The sequence below is a fragment of the Chinchilla lanigera genome, unplaced genomic scaffold, assembly GCF_000276665.1.
Source record: "Chinchilla lanigera isolate Chin_1 unplaced genomic scaffold, ChiLan1.0 scaffold00067, whole genome shotgun sequence".
In the NCBI taxonomy this organism is placed as follows: domain Eukaryota; kingdom Metazoa; phylum Chordata; class Mammalia; order Rodentia; family Chinchillidae; genus Chinchilla; species Chinchilla lanigera.
The window spans coordinates 1,933,957-1,956,293 of NW_004955468.1; the positions used below are offsets into that span (position 1 = coordinate 1,933,957).

General features: G+C 41.0%; 2 protein-coding genes across 2 annotated transcripts in view; one reads left to right on the forward strand and one right to left on the reverse strand.

Moving 5' to 3' along the window:
* LOC102029951 (zinc finger protein 850) overlaps positions 1-22,337 on the reverse strand; it is a 277,918-nt gene that overhangs the window by 31,163 nt on the left and 224,418 nt on the right.
* The window catches only part of LOC102005458 (zinc finger protein 793), a 55,158-nt gene continuing 47,541 nt past the window's right edge, over positions 14,721-22,337 (forward strand). Inside the window, exons 1-5 of the mRNA XM_013522328.1 lie at positions 14,721-14,973; positions 15,577-15,784; positions 20,254-20,295; positions 20,809-20,935; positions 21,245-21,340. Coding sequence (XP_013377782.1) covers positions 15,752-15,784; positions 20,254-20,295; positions 20,809-20,935; positions 21,245-21,340 — 298 coding nt within the window. The 5' untranslated portion in view covers positions 14,721-14,973; positions 15,577-15,751. The remainder of the gene's footprint in view (positions 14,974-15,576; positions 15,785-20,253; positions 20,296-20,808; positions 20,936-21,244; positions 21,341-22,337) is intronic.

Here is a 22,337-nt window from a genome sequence, read left to right on the forward strand (position 1 = left end):
CTTTGTAGCCCAGGCTGGTCACAAACTCACAGTGATCCTCCTGCTTCAGCCTCCTGAGTGCTGGGATTACAGGCGTGTACCACCACGCCTGGCTACAAATTATCTTTTTTAAAAAAGGCGGGGAGACTAAAGGCTGGATGTGAAGGCTGGTACAAAGGCCCTGGGTTTGATACTCACTATAAAAAAAAAAAAATCACATCAACTATAAATGGTCTGAACACAACAAGTACAGGGATTATCAGAGAAAACAAGATCCAACTATATATGTCAACAAGAAATGGACTTCAAACATAAACATTGAAATAAATTTAAAAAGAGACAGGAGCAACATGAGCAAAAAAGAAAGAATAAGGAATGCTGGGAGTCCATCCATGGCTAGAGACGGAAATCTGGCAAAACCTGATTTTGGAAACAATCTTACAAGCACTCTGGGAAACAGTCAAAGGTTACAGCCACACAAATGCCTCACCAGAAGAAAGGTAACTTAAACACTATAGAGAATATGTGGGCCATTTTAACTAACATATTCATAATTCACAAAAGTGACAATCTAATATGCTAAGAATAATTCAAATAAAAGTTATGTAAGAACCTACTCAAGAAAACTTAACACAATTCATTAAAGTTCATAAATGTAAACTAAACAAATACCATCCTTAAAAATAGGAAAAGTGAGGCTGGTAAAATGCCTATTTCACTAATATTACCAATAAAATTAATGTAATTCCAATCGAGATTACCAAAAGGCTTTTTTAGTCAACTTATTAAGGCAATCTTCAAATGTATTTAAGAGATCAGGAGGCTGAGGCAGGAGGATTTCTGTGAGTTGGAGGCCAACCTGAACTACATAGTAAGACCCTGTCTCAAAGCCCCCTCCAAAAAGGTATCTGAGATGTAAGAACTACAAAAAGTGAGATGGGAAAAATATGGATAGTAAGTTATTATTTTACATATATATGCTTAAATTTAAAAAATGGAAGAACAAAACAAAAAGACTAATTTTCAAAACAGGTACTCCAGCCAGGCATGGTGGTACACACCAGTAATCCTAGCACTTGGGAAGGTGAGACGGGAGGATTGCTATGACTTTGAGACCAGGCTGGGCTACACAGTGAGTTCAAAGCCAACTTGAACTACTGTTTTGGTTTGGGGGTTTATTGCAAGGGAAACAATATAGTACAGGGCACATATTTTATAAGATTATTTGTAACAGTCACCCAAAGAATCGTATACAAGAGTGTGAACGAAATCTGTCCACACACTATAGACCAAGAATCCAGCTGAGGGCCTGGATCCCGCGATCATGTCCTGTGTAAGTCCAGCGGAAGACCTAGAGCCCTGACAATGCCTCCCACAAATCCAACTGGAAGTCCCAAGCCCAGGACAATGTCTCATGCAGGCCTGTTTCATGGATCTGCACTGGGAAGGCCCAAAGGTCAGTGGTGGAAGCTAGAAAGTCTGTGCCAGTGGGATCTGTGCCAGAGGGATGAAGGATCTGTGATAGCAGGCTGAGGGATCTGCACTGGAGCCAGGAAGAGATGCTCAAAATAAGAATCAGAGCTTCCCTGAAAAGTACCACAGCCATCCTCAGCAACAGTGAGGTCCTGAGCTCCTCCGATGATCAGGACAGCTGAATTCCAATCAGGAAAACCAACGTGACAAGCTTCTTTTGGAGACTGAGTAGTGCACCATCTTACCCTCCAGAGCCAGGAAGTGATGCTCAAAGTGAGGACCAGAGCTCCCACGAGGTGAACGGAACCTATTCTCAGTGCCAACAAGGTCCTGAGCTCCTCAGAGGATGAAAACAGCCAAGTTCATCAGGAAAGCCAGCATGACAAGCTTCTCCAAATGAACCAACAGTTCCTTGCAGCTTCTACCAGTCCCAACAGCCTCTGCCAGGTCCCAACAGCCTAACTTCTTCTCCAGTTCTGACTCTTATGCTGCTGGCAACAATCCTCAGGTGGGCCTCCCATAACCAGCACCATGCTTACTCAGTTCAGCTGGGTGTTATAAGTTGACCACTAGTTGTCAGTCCGCCACAACTACATAGCAAGATCCTGTCTCAAAAAAAAACAAAGGCATGGGATATAGCTCAGAGGCACCTTACACCTGCCTGGCAAGCACAAGGTCCTGAGTTTGATTCCCAGTACCCAAAAAGAAAACAAAACGTGTATTCACAGGAGTAGAAAAGGAAGAAGATTTTTCTTTGTTTTTTATACTGTATTTGTTTCATATATATTTTAATATACTTTGTTCTGTATATTTTTCTAACCGTGTAAATATTTTACATAATTATAAAACACAGTTAAATGAAATGATAAAACCTACAGCTACAAAGCAAAATAAATTAATTTAATCACCTACATCTAAGGTTGTATCTTAGAGAAAAATTAATTCTAGTAACTTAAAAGCACAATAATTGAACTGTACTTCCCCAGCGGGATACACACAACAAACAGATCTGTAGAGAATATTAAATTTTTTCAGTAATATTACAAGTACTGAAAATGATATATAATATGTATTTATACACATATATACGTGTATTTATGGATTGACAGATAAGCAAATAAAAGGTACAAAAACAGAACCAAAATCAAAACACTGTAATTCTAAAATTTGACAGTGGAAAACAATGGAAATAGCAGTACGAACTTACGATGCCTACTTTTAAGAATATATTTCCTGCTACAACATGAATGAATGTTGCAAACATATCAAGTGAAAAAAGCCGGTCCAGAAAGGCCATATGTTATTAAAATTTCATTTATATGAAACATCTAGAATAGCCGAATGTAGAGACAGAAAGCAGATTAATAGGTGATTAGGCTGGGAGTGAAAGGAATAAGGGATTACTACTAAGGAGTACAACCTTGCATTTAGCTGGGACAAAAATTCTCTAAAATTGCAATACAGTAAAAGTTTCATAAGTCTGTATACATATTTTACTTTAGAACTGAACTGTATGTCAGGTGCAGTGGCACACACCTAAATCCCAGAACTCTGGGAAGATGAAGCAGGAGGGATCAAGAATTTGACCCAGATTGGGCAATTTAGTGATTTTGCAAGACCCTGTCTCAAAAAAGAAAGAAAAAATAAAAAAGGGCTAAGGATGTAGTTCAGTACAAAGATTCTGGATTCAATCCCAGGTACTACCAAAAAAATTAATTTTATACTTTAAATGGGTAAAATGTATGGCATATGAATTAGATCTTACACAGTTAAAATTAAGAATATATTTCGTAGCTCTGTGCACACACATACACACACACACACACCCTCCTAGAAGCAAAGCTAATGATAATACACACTAATTGTGGTCTTAAAATAGTCTTTCCCACTAAAAGGAATCAGAACTCTGTGCAGAAACACTGACTTCATAGGTATGGAAAGAAATGTTTAAAAACGATCCTGGGAAATTCTGTCATAACAGGACAAAACTACTGGGGATATGTTAAAAGACTCAGAAGCCATCTAGAAGGGGTGACCAAAAAATGAGGAACTTGAGCTTCAAAAAAGAAAATAACTGTAACAATTTTAAACACATAAAGTACATTAAAATTGATGGGATTATAATGGTAATACAATAATAACTCATTAAGAGATACTATAGAAATAATTCAATATCCCAAAACCCTATAAAGGAAAATAATTCATCTATTCTGCCTTTCCTATATAAATTGTATCTAACAAGGACTGACAATTCAAATATCACTACAGTATTTTGTAACCCTTCTTAAAACAATAGGCCTAGCTAAGAATTTTCTGTTTTCTAAAGCAAATGTGGTAGCAGGAAGGATAGTTCTATCTCAAAACATTAAAAACAGTAGCAAAAATATCCTACCTCTCCACCTTACTTCCTCTAATGTCACAACCCAACAGTCCTTCAACCACATCAGGAACTTTTATCATATGATTATCGCACCCTTCCTTTGCTCCAATTGAGCCATACCAGCCTCTTTATTGTAATAGACATGCGGCCTCTTCAAAATCTTTACAATCGTTGTTCCCTCTGTATGGGATAACCTTTCCTCAATTATATATGTAACTGGCTCCTTTACTTTCACCACACCTGTTACTACCTTTTAAAGATACTTCCCTAGCTACCTCACCTAAAACTAAAACTCCTACCTGTAATTTTAAATATCCTCCCACTTTACTTTTTCCATTAGTATTTTTCACCACTTAATGTATTTCATTTCATATATTTCATATTTAATTTGCTTACTTTATTTTCTGGCCCAGAACAATGTAAGTACCATGATAGCAGGTGTTGTCTATTTTGTTTATTGCTAAATCCCAAGCATCTAGAATTATGCCTGTTAGACAGACAGCATTCAATAAATAGTGAGTCTATGAATGGATCTTCTTTAGAAAAGAAATTTGAAAATAGAACACTACTTTAGAAAATATATAATGGACAAATGAGATTTTTAAAACTGTTTGACTTCAGTAGTAATCAAATAACTGCAAATTAAGTTATTTTATAGCGATGGTAAAAAAATTACCATAATTTATGATGTCCACTATTATCAGAGATGTATGGATAGGGGCAGTCATATACTATGCCAATAATACTCTAGATTCCTGAAACCTTGCACTGGGAATACGTGGATAAATTTAGGGTGTCTTTAATAGAGGTATTCTTTTTGACCCATCAGTTTCACTTGTAGTAGCCCTCTACTCTCTCCAAAAAAAGAAAAAATAGAAAAGTGCATTATAACATGTACTAAATAGTTCCTGATAAGCACACTGTTTCTAATTGCAAGAAGTTGAAAAGAGCTAAATAACATGAGGGATAGATGCATTAAAATGTATAACACGAGAAACTAAAAAGCGGCATAATCTTGTAATTGTTTAAATGTAAAGATATCAGTCATGTACTGGTAAATGAGAAACGTAGGTTATAGAATTGTATGCATAGTGTGACTACAGTTGGGAGGGAGGTGCACGGAGGATTGAACTCAGGGCCTCCACACTGATCTACATCCCCAAGCTTTTTTGTTTTTTGAGACTGGGTCTCAGTTATGTTGCTAAATTGCTCAGGCTAGGTTGCAATTTACAACCTTCCTGTGCCATCCACCCAGTGTGCTGGATTATAGTCGCGCTGACTACAATTTTAAAATATATATGTAATATATATTACATGTTCGGCATTATATATTTTATAAACTGTTACATGTTACACATAACGTTATGTATTATTTATTGCATATAGTACGTTGTACGTTGTATATATAATATGTACAATAATGTATATATGTATGTATTCACAAAGGAAAGGGTGAAAAAATGGATTGTAAATTTTGACAGTGCATGGCTGGTAGGATTATGAGTGATTTTTGTTGTTTAACCTGGTCTGTAGCGATTTGGGGCATGGAGTTTAGGACAAGGACAATGAATTTGACGCGTACACAAAACACTCTGCTAACACAAAATAAACTTAAAAATAAATAAGTGTTCAAAGGTTGGGGCAATTGTTTCACATTAATAACATAAATTCAAGTGTTGTAAAAAAAGAAATGCAATATCGTTCGAACACAGTCTCACACATCTACACACGCAACCCTACCCTGCCTTCCATCCACGGAGTTTCTCATTCACTTAAGGATCAAGCAATCACGCACGTCTGCACCCTCGTTCACAATGAAACACTGAAGGGAAAGCGCGAACACCGGTCACCTCGCGCTGGGCGCTCACAGCCCTCCGGGCGCCACTCCCACGGCCTTCGGGAACCACCGCATAGACTTCGCCTGGCAGGGCGCTCCTCCTCCGACCACACTCCTACCCAGCACAAAGAGTCCCAGGGACTCACCACCAAGCCCGCGGACACACGCCCCGACTCCACAGCCGAACGTCACCCAAGTGGCACAGCCCAAGTGGGCTCCGATAAAGCGCAGCTCAGGTCAGTGGTAGCTATGGCCGAGGGCAACACAAGCGGCGGTCCGTTAGACGCCGGACAACACTTCCCAGAGGCCCCCGCGGCTCACCCGGGTGGAACCGGCCTTCCTGCGCGCGAGCTGTGAGGATGCCAACGGCAGCGTTTAAGGTCGCGCGTCTGTGCGTTGAAGAATCACCGTCTGATTTTGGAGGAGCGGCCTCGCTGAAGCCCCGCACGCTGAGCCTGGGAATTCAATTTGGTCCTGAGAAGAATCTAAATAGGTCGCCACTTTGTTGCTAGGGACTACACTTCCCACAATCCTTCGCGGCCCAAGACTACTTTCTGCAAAAGGCACTTCCTTCTTACGATTAGCTGTAGCTTGACGGTCCTTGAGATAGTGTCTGGTCCGTGAGGAAAGCACGACTTAGTCTATTAGTTCCCTCGGGTCGGGGTTCCATCCCGGACTGTTTCGTTCGCGATGAAAGTGGGGGAACTAGTATAGGCCAGGGGCCCGAGCTGCAGGCAGCAGCACTCAAAAGAGGAAGGAGTATCCAGGCATGATGATGATCATAAAGCTCAGCGGAGACAGTTTAGTGACCTAGTTAGAACCCTGTCTCAAAATAAAGAGGACTGGAGATGTAGCTCAGTGTGAAGGTCCGTGAGTTCAATCACCAGTTCCACAAGAAAAAAAAAAGAGAAAAAAGTGGGGTGGGGGATTGATGTTACGTGAGTGTGTGTGTGTGATTCCTGCCATACACTCTGGGATCTGGAGTTTATGGGGTCAAAATACTGAGGTCCAGGGACTGAGTGTGTGTGAATTTGCAACCAATGGTCATGGTCCCATTGTATGGACTTGTGACTTTCATTTTGACCCAGTAGTTTTGTCAGGTGTATTTTGTTCTGTTCTTTCTGGACTTAATTGTGATTGTGACTATGGCAGTGTTACTGGGCTGGTGACCTGGAATAGTATGGCTAGACCTCTTAGATTCCAAAAAGACTTAGCCGTTTATTAGTGTGATCTCAAATTACTCACTTAAATTCTCTGTGCCTTTTACCTTACTCCCTTAAAACATAACTCTCTCAGAGAATTTGGTGAACATTGAAAGAGTGAATTTGTGAAATGCTCAATTTCCAACAGTGTAATAGTTTGAGTGTGACAGTTTGTACCTGCGACTGATACTTTTTTTTTTTTTTTTGATTGGTTGGTTGATTTAGACACAGTCTCAAAGTCACTGAGTGGCCACAGGCTGTGCTCGAGCAATATTTCTCTTTTTTGTTGTTGTTTTGTTTTGTTTTTCCGGTACCAGGAATTGAACTCACGACCTCACGCTTGCCAGGCAGGCGCCGTGCCACTGAGCTAAATCCCCAGCCCCACAGGCTGTGCTCTAAATTGTGGTCCTCCGGCATCAGTCTCCCAGAATTCTGGAGTTGTATGCATGTGCTATCACACCTGGCCTGAGGCAATTATTCACAGACTGGACCAGAAATTTAGACCTCAGCCATCACCCAAAGTGTGCTTTGTGAAAAGAAGCCCGCATAACATGAATTCTTCCCATTTCCCTCAAACAAGATTTTCCACTGGGTTCGCTGCATGAATCAAATATACTTCAATACCTCCACACCAAAGAGTTCCTTAGTAAGCTACTATGAACTTGGCGAAGACCTTAGCCCTATAAAGTAGGGACATTGACATTTTCCTTTCATAAGGTGTGGGAAACTAGTCATAGGATAGAGGCCCAGTTGACCTTCCCTGTGGACACAATGGAGGGAACAGCAAGCTGTTCTCCCTTTGGCAACATTCCAATATGCTGGCACGTTGCAAGTTCCAGGGAAGAAGTCAACAGCTGAGATCTTTTTTTGTTGTTGTTGTTTTTTCTGGTACTGGGAATCGAACTCATGACCTTGTGCTTGCCAGGCAGGCGCTGTGCTGCTGAGCTAAATCCCCAGTCCCCTGAGAGCTCCTTTAGCGAGATACTTACCTTGGTACACTTTGCAAATAACGAGAAACAGATGAATTTTCCATTAACCTAATTGCTTGCTTCCTTGCCTAAGTTGAATAAAAACGAGATGAGCCAGATGCTCAGGGTTCTTTGTCCGCTAGCGGGAAAATCCCCCTCTTTCAAAATTATCTCTCTGTCTTGCCTTTAATCTCTGTTCATTCACTCTGGTTAGGCATTTCTAGCGGGCTGGTTTCCAGCAGCAATAAGGTACTAAATTGTTTCTGGCTCTCCACCACCCCCTGCTGGGGATTGAACCCAGCACCTTTGTGTTATCAGGTAGTTCCTTTAAAAGTAGCTCTCCAATTAAACATATTCAAGGTGCTTCTTGCCTCTAACAAAGAACTGAATGAGAGAAGCTAAAAACAGTGACAAAAGTGTATTTGAAAAGTGAGGGGTGAAGGAATAAGAGAGAAACTGGCTCTAGAGAGAAAACTTGGACTGAACAAAAGAGAATAGAGAGAAGCAAAAATAAAACTATACGCTGCATCTTACTTTTCTTGTTACTAAGACAAAATACTCGACACCCAAAGGAGGAAAGTTTTACTTTGGCTCACAGTTTGTAGAGGTTTCAGCTCTAATTGGCTAGCTCCAAAGCAGGGTGGCATGGCAGAGGGGCATCACTGAGGAGAAACAGTTCAGGGCAAGCAGCAGGTGACAAGTACTAGGCCTCTTTCTGTTCTTTATATTACACCCAAGTCACTCACCGAAAGGGTGGGTCACACTCACACCCTTAATCCTAACGTTGCACCATGAATCAATGCCAGCATCACATCTTTGTTCCCAGCATCACACACCCAACATCTAACCACCCCCAAAAAGCCCCATCTATGACTGCATGAAGCTTTGGAGGGACATTTAGACACAAGCTATCACATCCTGGATCTGGGAGATTTAGGGTGGGCTACTGTGAAGTCTTGATAGCAGGGTCTTTGTGGCATCTGTCCTTATAGTTGTCCACACCTCTTGGAAACCCATGAGAAGTAGAGAATTATTTGGAATTATTGGTGCTTTGGAATTACTTGGTGCTGTCCTAGAATCTTGGAATTAACAGGTCTTTCTTATTTCCCCATTCAGCTTTACCACACCCTACCTCCTATCTTATTTACACTGAGGTACATCCGATGCCTCTTGTTTATTTCCAAGACAGGGTCTCAGTAAGTTGTTCAAGTTGCCCAAACTGGGATCCAATGCTTGATCCCCCTGCCTCAGGTTTGGATGTGGAGCAGACCACTTGACTTGGTCTGTGACAGAGTTGCAACAAAGGTCTGGTATTTCAGAACTCCTGCTTCCTCCCTCAGCTGTACTTTTCTGCAAAAGAAGAACCATAGGAGGAACCAGAAAGACATCGCACGTATCAAAGCTTTGTCTAAGGTGTTAGTGATTATTTTTTTTGAATTAAATTAATAACCATTAACACCTGCTTGTTTTCCAGAACCTAACATTTCCTATATTTCTGAAGTTAATGGCATATAGTGATCCCAGCATCACATCCATACAGGACTTCCATCCCTGTACTTCCAATACCCAATGTGGGGAATATTCTTTTTTAAGTTTAGTAGCATTGTATAATGTAATTTATGTAATACAACATGGTTGATGTTATAGTTTTCTTTTTAAAATATTTTTATTTTTCAGTACTGTAGATTGAACCCAGGGCCTTTGTACTGCACTGTGGCCCCAGGCCTCCTCACCCCTCTTTTTTTTTTTTTTTGGTACCGGGAATTGAACTCAGGACCATGTGCTTGCCAGGCAGGCGCTTGTGCCACTGAGCTATATCCCTGGCCTCGCCCCTCTTTTAAAACACTTTATTTTGAGACACTTTATTTTAATTTCAAAACACTTTATTTTGAGACTCAAACCTTCAGTCCTCCTACCTCAGCCTTTCAGAGTGTTGGGATTACCAGCATATGTCACCATGCCTGGATAGGTTTCCTTTTATAAAATTTTTTTCATAATTCATACTTTAAAGAATTTCTTTTATATAGTACACATACCTTTCAGAAAATGTGTAGTTTTTTTCCCTACTAGTCTCTTTAAAAAATTTATTTATATTTAATTGTTTACTTGCAGGACAGCAGATTGAACCAAAGGCCTTCACACTGGGCTAGATCCTAAACTCCATTTATTTATTTAGACACAAATTTTCACCACACTGCTACATTTACTAGGCTAGGCTCAAACTTGTGATCCCCCTGCCTCAGCCTTCTAGAGTGGTGGGAATACTGGCATGTGCCACCTGCCTGGTTTAGCTAGTCTTGTTTCCAGAAATAGATTTACTAGTTCAAACATCAGAAATTTAGTAAGGTCAGGTCCTGTGTGTGAACTATAAGCCAATTTCCCCAAAGAACATAGGTGCAAAAATCCTGAATAAGATCCTGGCAAACAGAATGCAGCAAATCATCAAGAAGATTATCCACTATGACCAAGTAGGATTCATATCAGTGATACAGGGATGGTTCAACATGTGCAAGTCAATAAATGTAATATACCATGTAGGAGACTGTAGCTAACGTCCACTGTATATTAGTAGCCGTCTTAAGCATTAAGTTTCTGTTATCCTGCCTACTTCTCTAAAGAGACGCACCTTTCCCTTTAAGTCAGGACTGCCCACCGTTGCCTAGCTACTCCCGCCCTTGTCGGGTTACTTGGTTACTCTCGCCTTAAGAACTTCCATATTTCCCCGTGCCCTATATATTCGCAACACTCCCCGCCAATAAAAGAGGCTTGATCAGAATCCTGTCTTGCCTCCATTCTTCGTGTCTCTTGTCCCTTTATAATCCCCACTCCCCTTCTAGGGTTCACGCTGACTGTACCCGCCGGCCGGGACAATACCATACTAACAGAGCCAAGGACAAAAACCATATGATCAGAAAAAGCATGTGAAAAAGTCCAACACCCATTCATGATAAAAACCCTACAGAAAATTGCAATAGATAAGCTTTTAACTCAATCTGATAAAAACCATCTATGACAAACCAATAGCCATCACACTAGCCAATATACATCATACTAAATGGACAAAAACTGAAAGCTTTCACTCTCTAAAATCAGAAACAAGACAAGCATGTACATTGTCTGCACTCTTATTCAACATAGTTCTGGAAACAGCCAGAGCACTGGCTAATGATAAAGAAATAAAAGGAATAAGGATATGGAAGGAGAAAGTTAAATTATCATTATTTGCAGATGACATGATACTCTACCAAGACCACCCTCAAAACTCCACCTCAATACTTCTAGATTTAATAACCAAATTCAGTAGCATAGCTGGATATAAAGTCAACACTCAAAAACCAATAGCCTTCCTGTACACAAATAACAAACTCACAGAGAGAAATTAAGAAAACAACACCTTTCACAATAGCATCCCCCAAAATGAAATATCCAGGCATCAATCTAAAGAAGGATGTAAAAGACCTTTACATTGAAAACTACAGTACTCTGAAAAGAGAGATTGAAGAGGATATCAGAAAATGGAAGATATCCCTTGCTCTTGGGTAGGAAGAACCACTATAGTGAAAATAGCCATACTTCCAAAACTCTTATACAGATTTAATGCAATTCCAATGAAGATTCCAACAGCCTATCTCACAGAGTTAGAGAAAATAATCCTAAAATTCATTTGGAACCAGATGAGACCTAGAATAGCAAAGGCAATTCTGGACAATGAAGACAAGCAGGGGGCATCACAGTCCCAGACTTGAAATTATACAACAAAGCTACTGTGATAAAAACATGGTACTGACAAAAAGTAGACCTGAGGACCAACAAGACTAGAAGATGCAGAAACAACTCCAGACATACTTAGCCACCTTATCTTTGACAAAAGTGCCAAACACATTCATAAAAAAACTTTCCATATGATTAAAACTAGACCTATACCTTTCACCATGCACTAAAGTAAAAATGACTCAAAGATCTAAATATTAAAACAGAAACATTAAATCTGCTAGAAGATAGAATAGGTAGAACTCTTGAAAACACTGGTGTAGGCAAAGACTTATGAACAAAACCCCAATCACCTAGGAATTATCATGCAGAATCAACAACTGGTATCTCATCTTATTAAAAAGCTTTTGCACAGCAAAAGAAACCACCAACAGAGTGAAGAGAAAACCTACAATGTGGGAAAAAAATTTTGCCAGCTGCTCCTCAGACAAAGGACTACTTTCTAGAATATATAAACAACTCAAAAATATGACACCCCAATTAAAGACCCAATCCAAAAATGGGCATCAGAAATGAACAAGTAGAAATAGCAAATAAACAAATGAACTTCTTAGATGAACAAGTAGAAATGGCAAATAAATAAATGGAAAAGCGTTCAACATCACCAATTTGAGAAATGCAAATTAAAACAACACTATGATTCCATCTCACCCCAGAAAGAATGGCTATTATCAAGAAATCAACCAATAATAATTGCTAGCAGGGCTGTGTGGAAAAAGGACCCTTCTCCACTGTTAGTGGGAGTGTAGAGTGATGCAGCCACTATGGAAATCAGTGTGGGGACTAAGAAAATCAATGAATTGAAGAGCTGGTTTGAAAGATTAAATAAAATTGACAACTCCTTAGCTACCTTTATTAAAGTTTATTTTCTGTATCCATCCCAGCACCTCAAATGGCATCTGGCACACAATTGGTGGTTTCTAATGATCAGAATTCCATACATGAATACAAATCAAGCAGTCTAATCCTCACAGTCCCACACATTCCTACCTGACTCTCCACAAATCAGTCCCTAACAGAGCACATCCCCACAGTTAACATCACGTGTCACCTACACAGTGATGAAGCAGAAAAAATATGGGAGACATGCTCGTCTTAGGGTCACAACAGACAGGATGCCTTCTGGCTCTTGGAGACCAAAAGAGCATCTGCTCTGGTGGTATTTTGCTGGGAACCGCTGACGCTGGAAAATAATTACAGGTGCAGGATGAAGTCAGCCTGAGAACATGCAAGCTAGTGGGAGTAAACAAGCCTTTGTAACTTGTTAACCGGTTACTAGGCAGCTAGGCGAAATTTAACCAACTTCTCCACTCTACTGTTTTTGGGCAGTCCTCCTGCTCATCAGGCAAGAGGCAACTCTCCACCTGACCTAGGCTATCCTCTCTTGTCTTTATTTTCTAAATCCTCTCGCGTTTTCTCCCGGGGATCACTGAGAGACCAAACTCCCACAGCATTTCCTTAACACGATGACATGATCTTGTTCCTACCTTATCAAGTTTCCGTAACATCATGACATAAGCCTAAAATATATGCTCTTGATCTTATCACACTTACCACTTCTTTGACCTCTGGCATGAGAAGCATGTGCCCATGGTCATTATAGTATCAATAGCATTGTAATTTTGACACTATCCTCCATTGGCAGCTACAGTATACTGCTTCTGTCCGGGCCCATAAAAAGTAAAACAAAACCCTTCCTCATGTGAGCCTGGAAAATTTCAACTCCCGTTAGGTGCCACCTTGACCCCAAACTCGCGAAAGGTTATAATAAATACCTCAAAGAACAAATGGGCTCTCTGAGTCAAACTTGCTCTTGAGTTTTCTCATGGGCCCACTCCCACTCTCAAAAGTGTACTGTCACTCTTCTTACTTCTTGTGTGTCCTGCTCAACTTTTTCTTCAGGATACAAAGAGCCTGGATGTGGGGTGAGACTCAGACCAATTGTCCAGCTACAGAAACAAAACGTAGCATGCTCACCCCACCACACAGTTTTACAGGATTACACTCTCAGACACACAGAATCATGTACACAAAATCACGAACAGGTAACAGAAACCTGTGGGGCAGCAATAAACAAATATAAAGCTATGTGTTCTAAGGGAGAAAAGTGTCAAGTTAAGGAGCTGTGTAATGCCAGAGGAGAATGTGTGATCAAAAAGGACTTCTTTGTAGATGTGACTTCGTTACGGTATATTAATGTATGGAGAAAGGGAATCTTGATGGAACCTGTTGTAAGAGCCATCTTAAGCAGAGCCATTCACACCTGTTGGGAGCCACTAACGCTGGAAAGTAATTACACGTCCAGGACGAAGCCAGCCAGAGAACACGGGAGCGCCTCCAAGCACGGAAACAAGCCCTTGTAGCTTGTTAACTGATTGCTGGGCAGCGAGACGGAAATTAACCAACTGCCCCAGGGTATAAATAAACGCTCTACGGGTCTTGGGCAGTTCCCCCTTCTCTGCTCAGAGAGAGTACTTCCACCTGATCCTAGCTTTTTGTCTCTTGTCTATTTTTTCCTCATTCTTTCCACCATTCCTTCCCGGGGTACAGCAAGAACCCAACGGATCCGTACACACACCCAGCATCATCAAATCACAAATAGAGAAACCAGACGCCAAGGACGACACTCAGCCCTCTACTTGCCCCCTCGGGTTTTTAAGGTAACCATCCTCCAGGCCAAATCGCCTGGGGCAGGGAAGTGGAACTGGGCAAAGGTACAGTGCGCATGCACACTCTACCTCTCTGCACCCCACTTTTATCAGGAATTTCATAATTCTAGGAATACGCCACTTTGGTCCAGATACAACTCTCCACCCTGTGGCTAAACCCGAGGCTCTAGGTTCTCCACCCAGGTTGTAAAGGGAGGTGGCTGAGCATTTGTGGCTGCGCATTTCAATTCCAGACCATCTAATGTAACACCCCGTCCAGTTTCTGTAGCCCACCCAATTAGAGTCGAAAGGAATCCGAACTTTAGAGCTTTGCTCTGGAAAGGGAGGCCGGCACGAGAGTACCTGACCTGGCAAGAGTAGTCTAACTGAAAAGGAGCGGAGCGGCGCCTGCGCAGTGGGACGCCGCAGAGCAGCAGCCTTTTCTGCTCGGACTACATTTCCCAGAGATCCCTGCGGGAGCTGCGCCGCTGGCCCTTTTGTGTCCTCCGGGGGCGGGGGCAGTCAGCGCTCATCTTTCCGGGCCCCCTTAAAGCTGGTTGCCATCTAACTCTGGGCAGCGGCTGAGGCCTCAGTAGAGGAGTTTCCTTGAACCTCCGGGGAGGGAGCGGGATCTTCCCACAGTTCGGTTCTGGTGGTGAGCGCTGGGTTGTGAATCTGCTGACCACCCGTACCCAGTCCCTCTGTGGCTCTCCAGGTGAGATAGGGGTTGGTACTGTACCGTATGAGGCTGTCACCCGATGTGCGTGTCCACCTGATATCTGCGTGATTGCAGGTGCTAGTGAGTCGATGTTTGGTAGCATAGAGGATGAGCCTGAGTGGGCCGGGAATGGGTGGGTATTTTCTGTCCCCCGTTGTGCTGGTACCTGCGGCCTCTTTGTGACCATAGTATGGGGACCCGTTGGTTGTGATACTGTCTCAGATTTGAGGGTGTGTGTGGGGGTGTATGTTTGAGATTCTTTATTCCCGTAGCTTTCAACTGTGTGTTAAGACGATGGTTGGCACTGTACTACTTAAGACTGGGTATGTGAGGGGACTGAGTCAGACTGTGATATCACTGATCTTTTCAAATTAGCCGAGTGATGCCAATGTGCCACCAAGGTTTGGAATCACTGATCTATTGTAAAGGAAAACTAGAATCAGACCTTTATTTGATCTTGGTGCTATTATCCATTAGTTGTGTATCCTTATGTAAAGAATCGCATTCCTCAGTCTTTATTTATAAAACCTGAAAATGTACTTTTAAAAAATAAATTGGGAAATAAGTTAGGTATGGATTAAATTGTGTGATACTTCCTAGGTCTCCATTCTTCTGTCTCTATTGGACGGAAGATTGCAGCAGGAGGAAAGAGAAGCCTACAAAGTCTGGGCTGCTAATTCATGCAAGGAAAGCATAGTTTCTCATATTCTCTCACCCACCTCAGTCGTCTGAGGTCACTTCCATTTCTCAAGGGAAGAACCCAGAAGAAGAAAGAATGGCTGTTGGACTTCTTAAAGCCATGTACCAGGTGAGTAGGTGTTTTCTCTTTCCTGAAATATCTTTGGCTTTTCAAAACAAATAGACATCTTTCTTCTGCTGAAAATTTTCTCTGTCAATGAAATCACGTGTCAAATCTCTCCATTGGGATTCCTGTCTTGATTCAGGATAAAAGAATGGCTTGCAAGGCCCTACATAATCTGGCCCCTGAATATCCTTCTTGATCTCATCTAATTTCTCTCACCCTGTGAAACTCAATCAGTTTATATTGGCTTCCTTGTAGTGAATTGAATTTTTGTTTGTTTGTTTTGCTACTGGAAATTGAACCCAGGGCCTTTACACAGAGTTCAATCCCTAACCCTTTTCAGTTTTTTTTTTAAATTGTTTGAGACAGGGTCTTGCTAAGTTACTAAAGTCCCAGCCCAGGCTTGAACTTGTGATTCTCCTGCCTCGGCCTCCCAAAGTGCTGGGATTACAGGAATGTACCACTACAGCTGGCTGAATGAATACATTTTTAATGTATGGTCTTGCACTTCCTGTTCACTCTTCTTGATATACTATTCCCTCAGATACAGATACAAACCATCCTCTTCATTCTGTTCACTGCCTAAACATTATTCAACTAAATTTACTAGGGACACATTATCATTGACTTGTGTTAGCTTGGGGTTTAGTCTTGGTACTCTTCCTTAATCTGTCTATACTCCCTAGTCTGGTGATCTCACCTTGACTCCTAGCTTGAGGTGCTATCTATATACCAAAAAGTACCCAGACAGCTGTCCTGAACTTGACTTTTACATCTGTGTGCTCAGCATCTTCATTTGCTTGTGCAATAGATATCTCAAATGCAAATGTCTTTCACACTGAGTTAAATGAGCCATTGGACGTGTGGAAGCAGAGGAGTGACATGATCTGGCTCTTCTTTTACTGGGATCACGGCAGCTATTGAAAATCAATGGAATGGAACAAGGATAGAAACAGGGAAATCAACCACTAACTCTTGCCAAGGGAATATAAGTCAGTGGTACAACACTTGCCTAGTGTATGCAAGGGTCCAGGTTCCATTCCCATCAATCAATCATTCAGTCATGAGACTAGCATAGCTAGTATGATTGTCTGCAGCTGTGCAAGGTACAGGCACAGAATAAGCTGAAAGATGGCTGTAGTTTAATTACAGGAGTGCAGCTAAGTGACAGAAGAGCAAAGAAGTGGAGGGCATTTGTAGGGAGTAATTATTACTAATAGTTGTGCTAGGAAATGAGAGAATGTAGGGGAATGACATCGTGGTAAGATCAGTGAATTATAGGTTCTGGTGGGGTCAAAGGATTGTCCCTTTTGGGGTGTCAGAGGGAAAAGGTTGAAATATAGGAGGGAGAAATCTAAGTATGTTAAAAAAGATTGTGGAAGCTTTGGCACTTACTCATCATAACAAGATCTGGATCATGCTGTAGAAGTGAATAACTGGAAATATGGAGGACAAGATTGTTGTAGGAGAAGTGAGATGGTCAAAGTGACTGACAGGCCAAGTTATAGATGTTGAAATGGGCAAAGATTGTAATAAGAACAGTGATTTATATGTCCATCAGCAGGTGAATGGATAAAGAAAATGTGGTCTTTATACACAATGACAGCTGCTCTGCCATAAAAGATAAACTTTTGAGTCCTTTCTAGGAAATGGATAAGGCTTGAGGCCATAATGTTAAGTGAAATAAATCAGACATACAAATGTAAATATCAAGTGACTTCTATTATCTGTGAAACCCAAAATATAAATAAGGAGTAAAATAAAAGATACATAATAGGAATTAAGAAAATAGATCTTTTTGAATGGGAAGAGGAATAAGAGATGGAGGGAGTATGAAAAAAGTGAAAGGGGATGAAAAAAGAATTGAGATGCATTACATGCATATACCAGCTCACCATGAGGAATTCATTATTATGTACTGCGAACATGTACTAGTAAGAAATTTTAAAAGAAGAGCGTTGGAAAGTAACAGTGACCCAGAGTCTGAAGTATTCAAAGAATGACAGGATTGGTACCTACCAGGAATTGGTAGATAACTAAAATAAGGAGAGATAGTACTTACCATAGTTGTTTTCATGAAATTTAAATCTAAGTGTCTTTCAGGGAAGAGAAAAGGGCAAATGCCATGGGTACAAAGTGTGAGGGGCAGAGAGGTCATGTACTTCACCTTCAGGTGCTGTGATAGAAGTAATGTGAGAAATAGGATGCTCACCACATGGCGGGGATCAGGAAGAAGCAGTCTTGTTAGCTGGAAGCCATGTTTCTGTAAGGACAAAAGGTGAAGGGAAACATGTGGGGAAGCATAAATATAGTACCAACCAACCACACTGTTAAGAGGAACAGAAAAGGAATAACTCGTATATTACTTCATATAATTAAGTAAGAAAAAATGTTACTGAATGTTGAAAAACACTTGAAGACTTGGTTCTGTGGAGACAGTTCTTTCTTTTCTTATTTTCTTGCTTTTTTGTGTTGGCTTTCTTTTTTGTGGTTTTGTTTTATTTTTGGTATTGAACCCAGAACTTTTGTACTTAGCTATATTTCTAGCCATTTTTATGTTTTAAATTTTGTTGGGGGGCAGAGATAAGATTTATTGATGAACTTGTTAAGGGGGGGGGTGCGGCACAATGGGAGCCTTCAGGAGTGCAAGGCCCACCACTTGTCCAGGGGACCACAATTCGGGATGTATTTCACCCCACAGCCATCAGGGATAAGGCATTTCTGGGCCACCATGTCTTCAAATTTATCTGCATTGAACTTGGTGAAACCCCACTTCTTGGAGATGTGGATCTTCTGGCTGCCAGGGAACTTGAAGTTGGCCCTGGGTAGGGCCTCGATCACATGTTCCTTGTTCTGCAGCTTGGTGTGGATGGACACGATGACCTGTCCAATGCTAACCCTTGCCACTGTCCCCTGGGGTTTCCCAGAGGCACCCCGCATGCCTGTCTGGAGCCTGGATTGGGGGTGGCAGGAGGTCAGCTACATGAACATCCACTGAGAGTGTCTCCAAGGTCCCTTAGGGCAGCCCATACAAGCAACAGGCTGCGTACACAACCAAGGAGCTTGCTGTCTGCCGCAGCCACTGCACACTAGGCACCCATCAGCAAGGAACCCAGTCAGCTTAATTGACTGCAGCTATGTTTCAAATTTTGAGATAGGTTTGCTCTAAGTCTCTAAGGCTAGGCTCAAATTTGCAGTGCTCCTGTCTCAGCCCCCAAGAGTGTTTGGATCACAGGCATGTACCACTATGGCGGCTGAGGTAGTTTTTCTAATGGCAACAGAATTGGGACTGGAATGTACCTCAGTGGTAAAGAGCTTGTCCAGGGTATACAAGGCTCTGGGTTTTTGCCCCAGCACCACACATACACACACACATAATTATATCAAATGTGAAAATAAAAAAAAAAAGTACCGGGATATAGCTCAGCAGTGCAATGCCTTCCTAGCAAGTGCAAGGGCCTGAGTTCAATTCCTAGTACCAAAAAAGAGAAAAAAGCCCCATTAAAAAGTTGTATCTTTTTATTGCCTTGACAGGTTCTCATCTTTTACTTTTGTAAAAAAAATTTAATTAAAAATACATAAACATATGTTCATTTCATCAGCAAGTAGTTATGTGATAGAAACCTGGAATCCTACTGATGAATCATAGCATAGCTCCAAGTTTTTAATAACTTTGGCCATGCCCTGTAGGCACTAGTAAAACCATGAGTAGAAGCCTGCTTCTTTACACAAAGATTTAAGAGATATGCATTAGCTTTTGAACTTTAATGGAATTGATGATTTGCTCTGTTTGGTCTGACACAATTTTCAGAGACATATCAATACTTTCTGATGTCATTTTTGAATCTTCTTTGTCTTAGTTACTTTCTCATCACTGGGACAAAATAACACCACAATTTAAAGGAGAAGAGGTTTATTTCAATCCATATTTGGATGGCTCCAAGGCAGGACAACATGGCAGAGAAGAATAGCTGCTCATCTCCTGGCCAACAGGAAGCTGACAGGGAGAAGAGAGGACCTGGGGAGGGAGATATAATCCCTTCCAGGCCTCGGCCCCAGTGACCTGCCTCTTCTGACCACACCCCACCTCCTAGCAGCAAGCTAGCTATAGGTCCTTATAATCCACTCACCTTCCAAAAGCCTTGCCTGTGAGCATAGGAGGTGATTGGGAGAACATTTAGAAGTAAAACATAACATCCTTGGGGCTTCCTGAAATTTTCTGCCTTTTTTTTTTTTTCTTTTTGAGACAAGGTCTCACTGTGTAGTGCAGCTGGCCTTGAATTCACTATGTAACCCAGGCTGGCCTCGAACTCAGCCTCTTAAGTGCTGGAATTGCAGGCGCTATCACACATGGCTAGCTTCCTGAAATTTTCAAACCATTCTTCATTTATTCACTCAATTTACTTAGGGTTTTTTTGTTGTTGGTTTGTTTTGATACCAGACATTGAACTCAGGGCCTTGTGCTTACCATGCAGGTGCTGTGCCACCGAGCTATATCCCAGCCCTTGATTTATTCCGTGAGTATTTGACTATCCTGTGTGTACCAGATACTGTTCTGTAATTAGGGATATAGCAGAGACCAAAGCAGAAACATTCTGCTTTAAAGGAGCTTACTTTTTAGTGAGGAAGAGGAGACAACAATAAATAACAAAATATGTGCCATGGAAAAAAATAAAGCAAAGTTAATAGAGTAAGAATTGTGATAGGAAGCTGGGCATGGTGGTGCACACCTATAATCCCAGCACTTGGGAGGCTAAGGCAGGAGGATCACCAGGAGTTCAAGGCCAGCCTGGGCTACATATGATTTCAATGCTAGTTGTAACTACATAGTCAGACCTGTCTCAAAAAAAAACTGTGATAGGAACATTGCTTTTTTATACACAGTGATATGAATAGTACAAGGTACTAAGAGGGAACATAGCATATTTAAGGATGTAATACTAGAGAAAGCTCAGTATGCCTGGGGCAGAGTAAATGAGGTGAGTAAAGTTAAGGGAGGAGGTTATTTCATTTCATTTATTTCCTTTCAGGAGTTAGTGACCTTCAGAGATGTGGCTGTAGACTTCTCCCAAGAGGAGTGGGATTGTCTGGATTCTTCTCAAAGGCATTTGTACAGTAATGTGATGTTGGAGAATTATAGGATCTTGGTATCACTGGGTAAGGATTTCTTCCCCTTGCACAATTGAACTCTCCTAAGGAGCACTTTGCTACCACCATAATGAATTTTTGGTAGCATCTGCAAAGCTTGGCCCTGTGTCTGCTGCCTGTGCCAAACAAATGCTTTAGTATTTATGGAATTTTCCATGCATATGTCTATTAGTTTTATTTTCCCTGTCCTTGTAAAACATGTTCTTTATATATTTTTCTTCTACTTACTGTAAGCTACCTCTTCCCTGCTGACAAAAAATGAATGAGTTCTGGGCTACCCACAGCATGACTAAATTCTGTTTCTTTTTATATATGCAGGTCTTTGTTTTTCTAAGCCAAGTGTGATATTATTGTTGGAACAAGGCAAGGAGCCGTGGATGGTGAAGAGAGAGCTGACAAATGGCTTGAGCTCAGGTGAGTGAGGAGGAAATAAGCAGGCAAAAGTCTTTGCAAGTGACAGCTCAGCTTGACTCTAAGAAATCACCTCTTCATTCCTGTTTGTAACATGTTCTCAAACATTCTGAAGCTTAACAGAAATGTAGGGGTCTTCTAGGATGTTCTCCCATATTTGTTATTCTTAACTATCTATTCTTATGCCTTGCCTCCTCCTTTCTGATAACTTATTTATTTATTCTCTGAGTCCTGTTCTCTCTCAGTTTCACAATCCTTTTCTGGTCTTGAAAAAATCTTTTCCTGATTAAATAAATATTTGAGCCATACAAGCTGTAAATGAAGTATTAAGTTTAAATCCTGCCTGACATTTATATGAACTGAAACTTTAGGAAAGTCCTCTCTGTGCTTTTGTTTTGTCATCTCTAAAGTGAAGTAATACTTTTACAGTGTTGTAAGCAGTTCTATCTTATAGTATAAATTAGTATGAATAGCTGTTAGCTACTATTTGTAGAGGTAGCAGTATAACTTCATATGCCTCCTTTTTCTCTGAATGGTCAGTCCATTCATTTTTTTATTCCTATAATCAACATCAACATTACTGAATTTGCACTTTACATAGGATACTTTCAACACGATTCTTCTGCTCACTCTATTCCCTCCAAGGTACTAGGGTGTTATGTGTATATATACATAATCAATTAATAGACTAGTAGCATAGATACAGTATAGCTATAAAATGGCTTATTGAAGAGAATGCTGACATAAAGGATACATAGAGAAAAAGTGAGAAGCAAAGGAGTCTGGGCAACTGGTAAGATGATGATCTTTAACAAAATATAGTAGCAACTAGAAAATGTAGGGGAGAAGAGTGTAAGTGTTTAGGTTTTTGGTATAAGAAGGATTTTCCAATTGACTCAGGAAACATTAAGGTGAAAGGAAGAGCTAATTTTTTTTTACTTCTTCTTTTTTTTTTTTTTTTTGGTAATTGATTCGAACTCAGGACCTTGTGCTTGCTGGG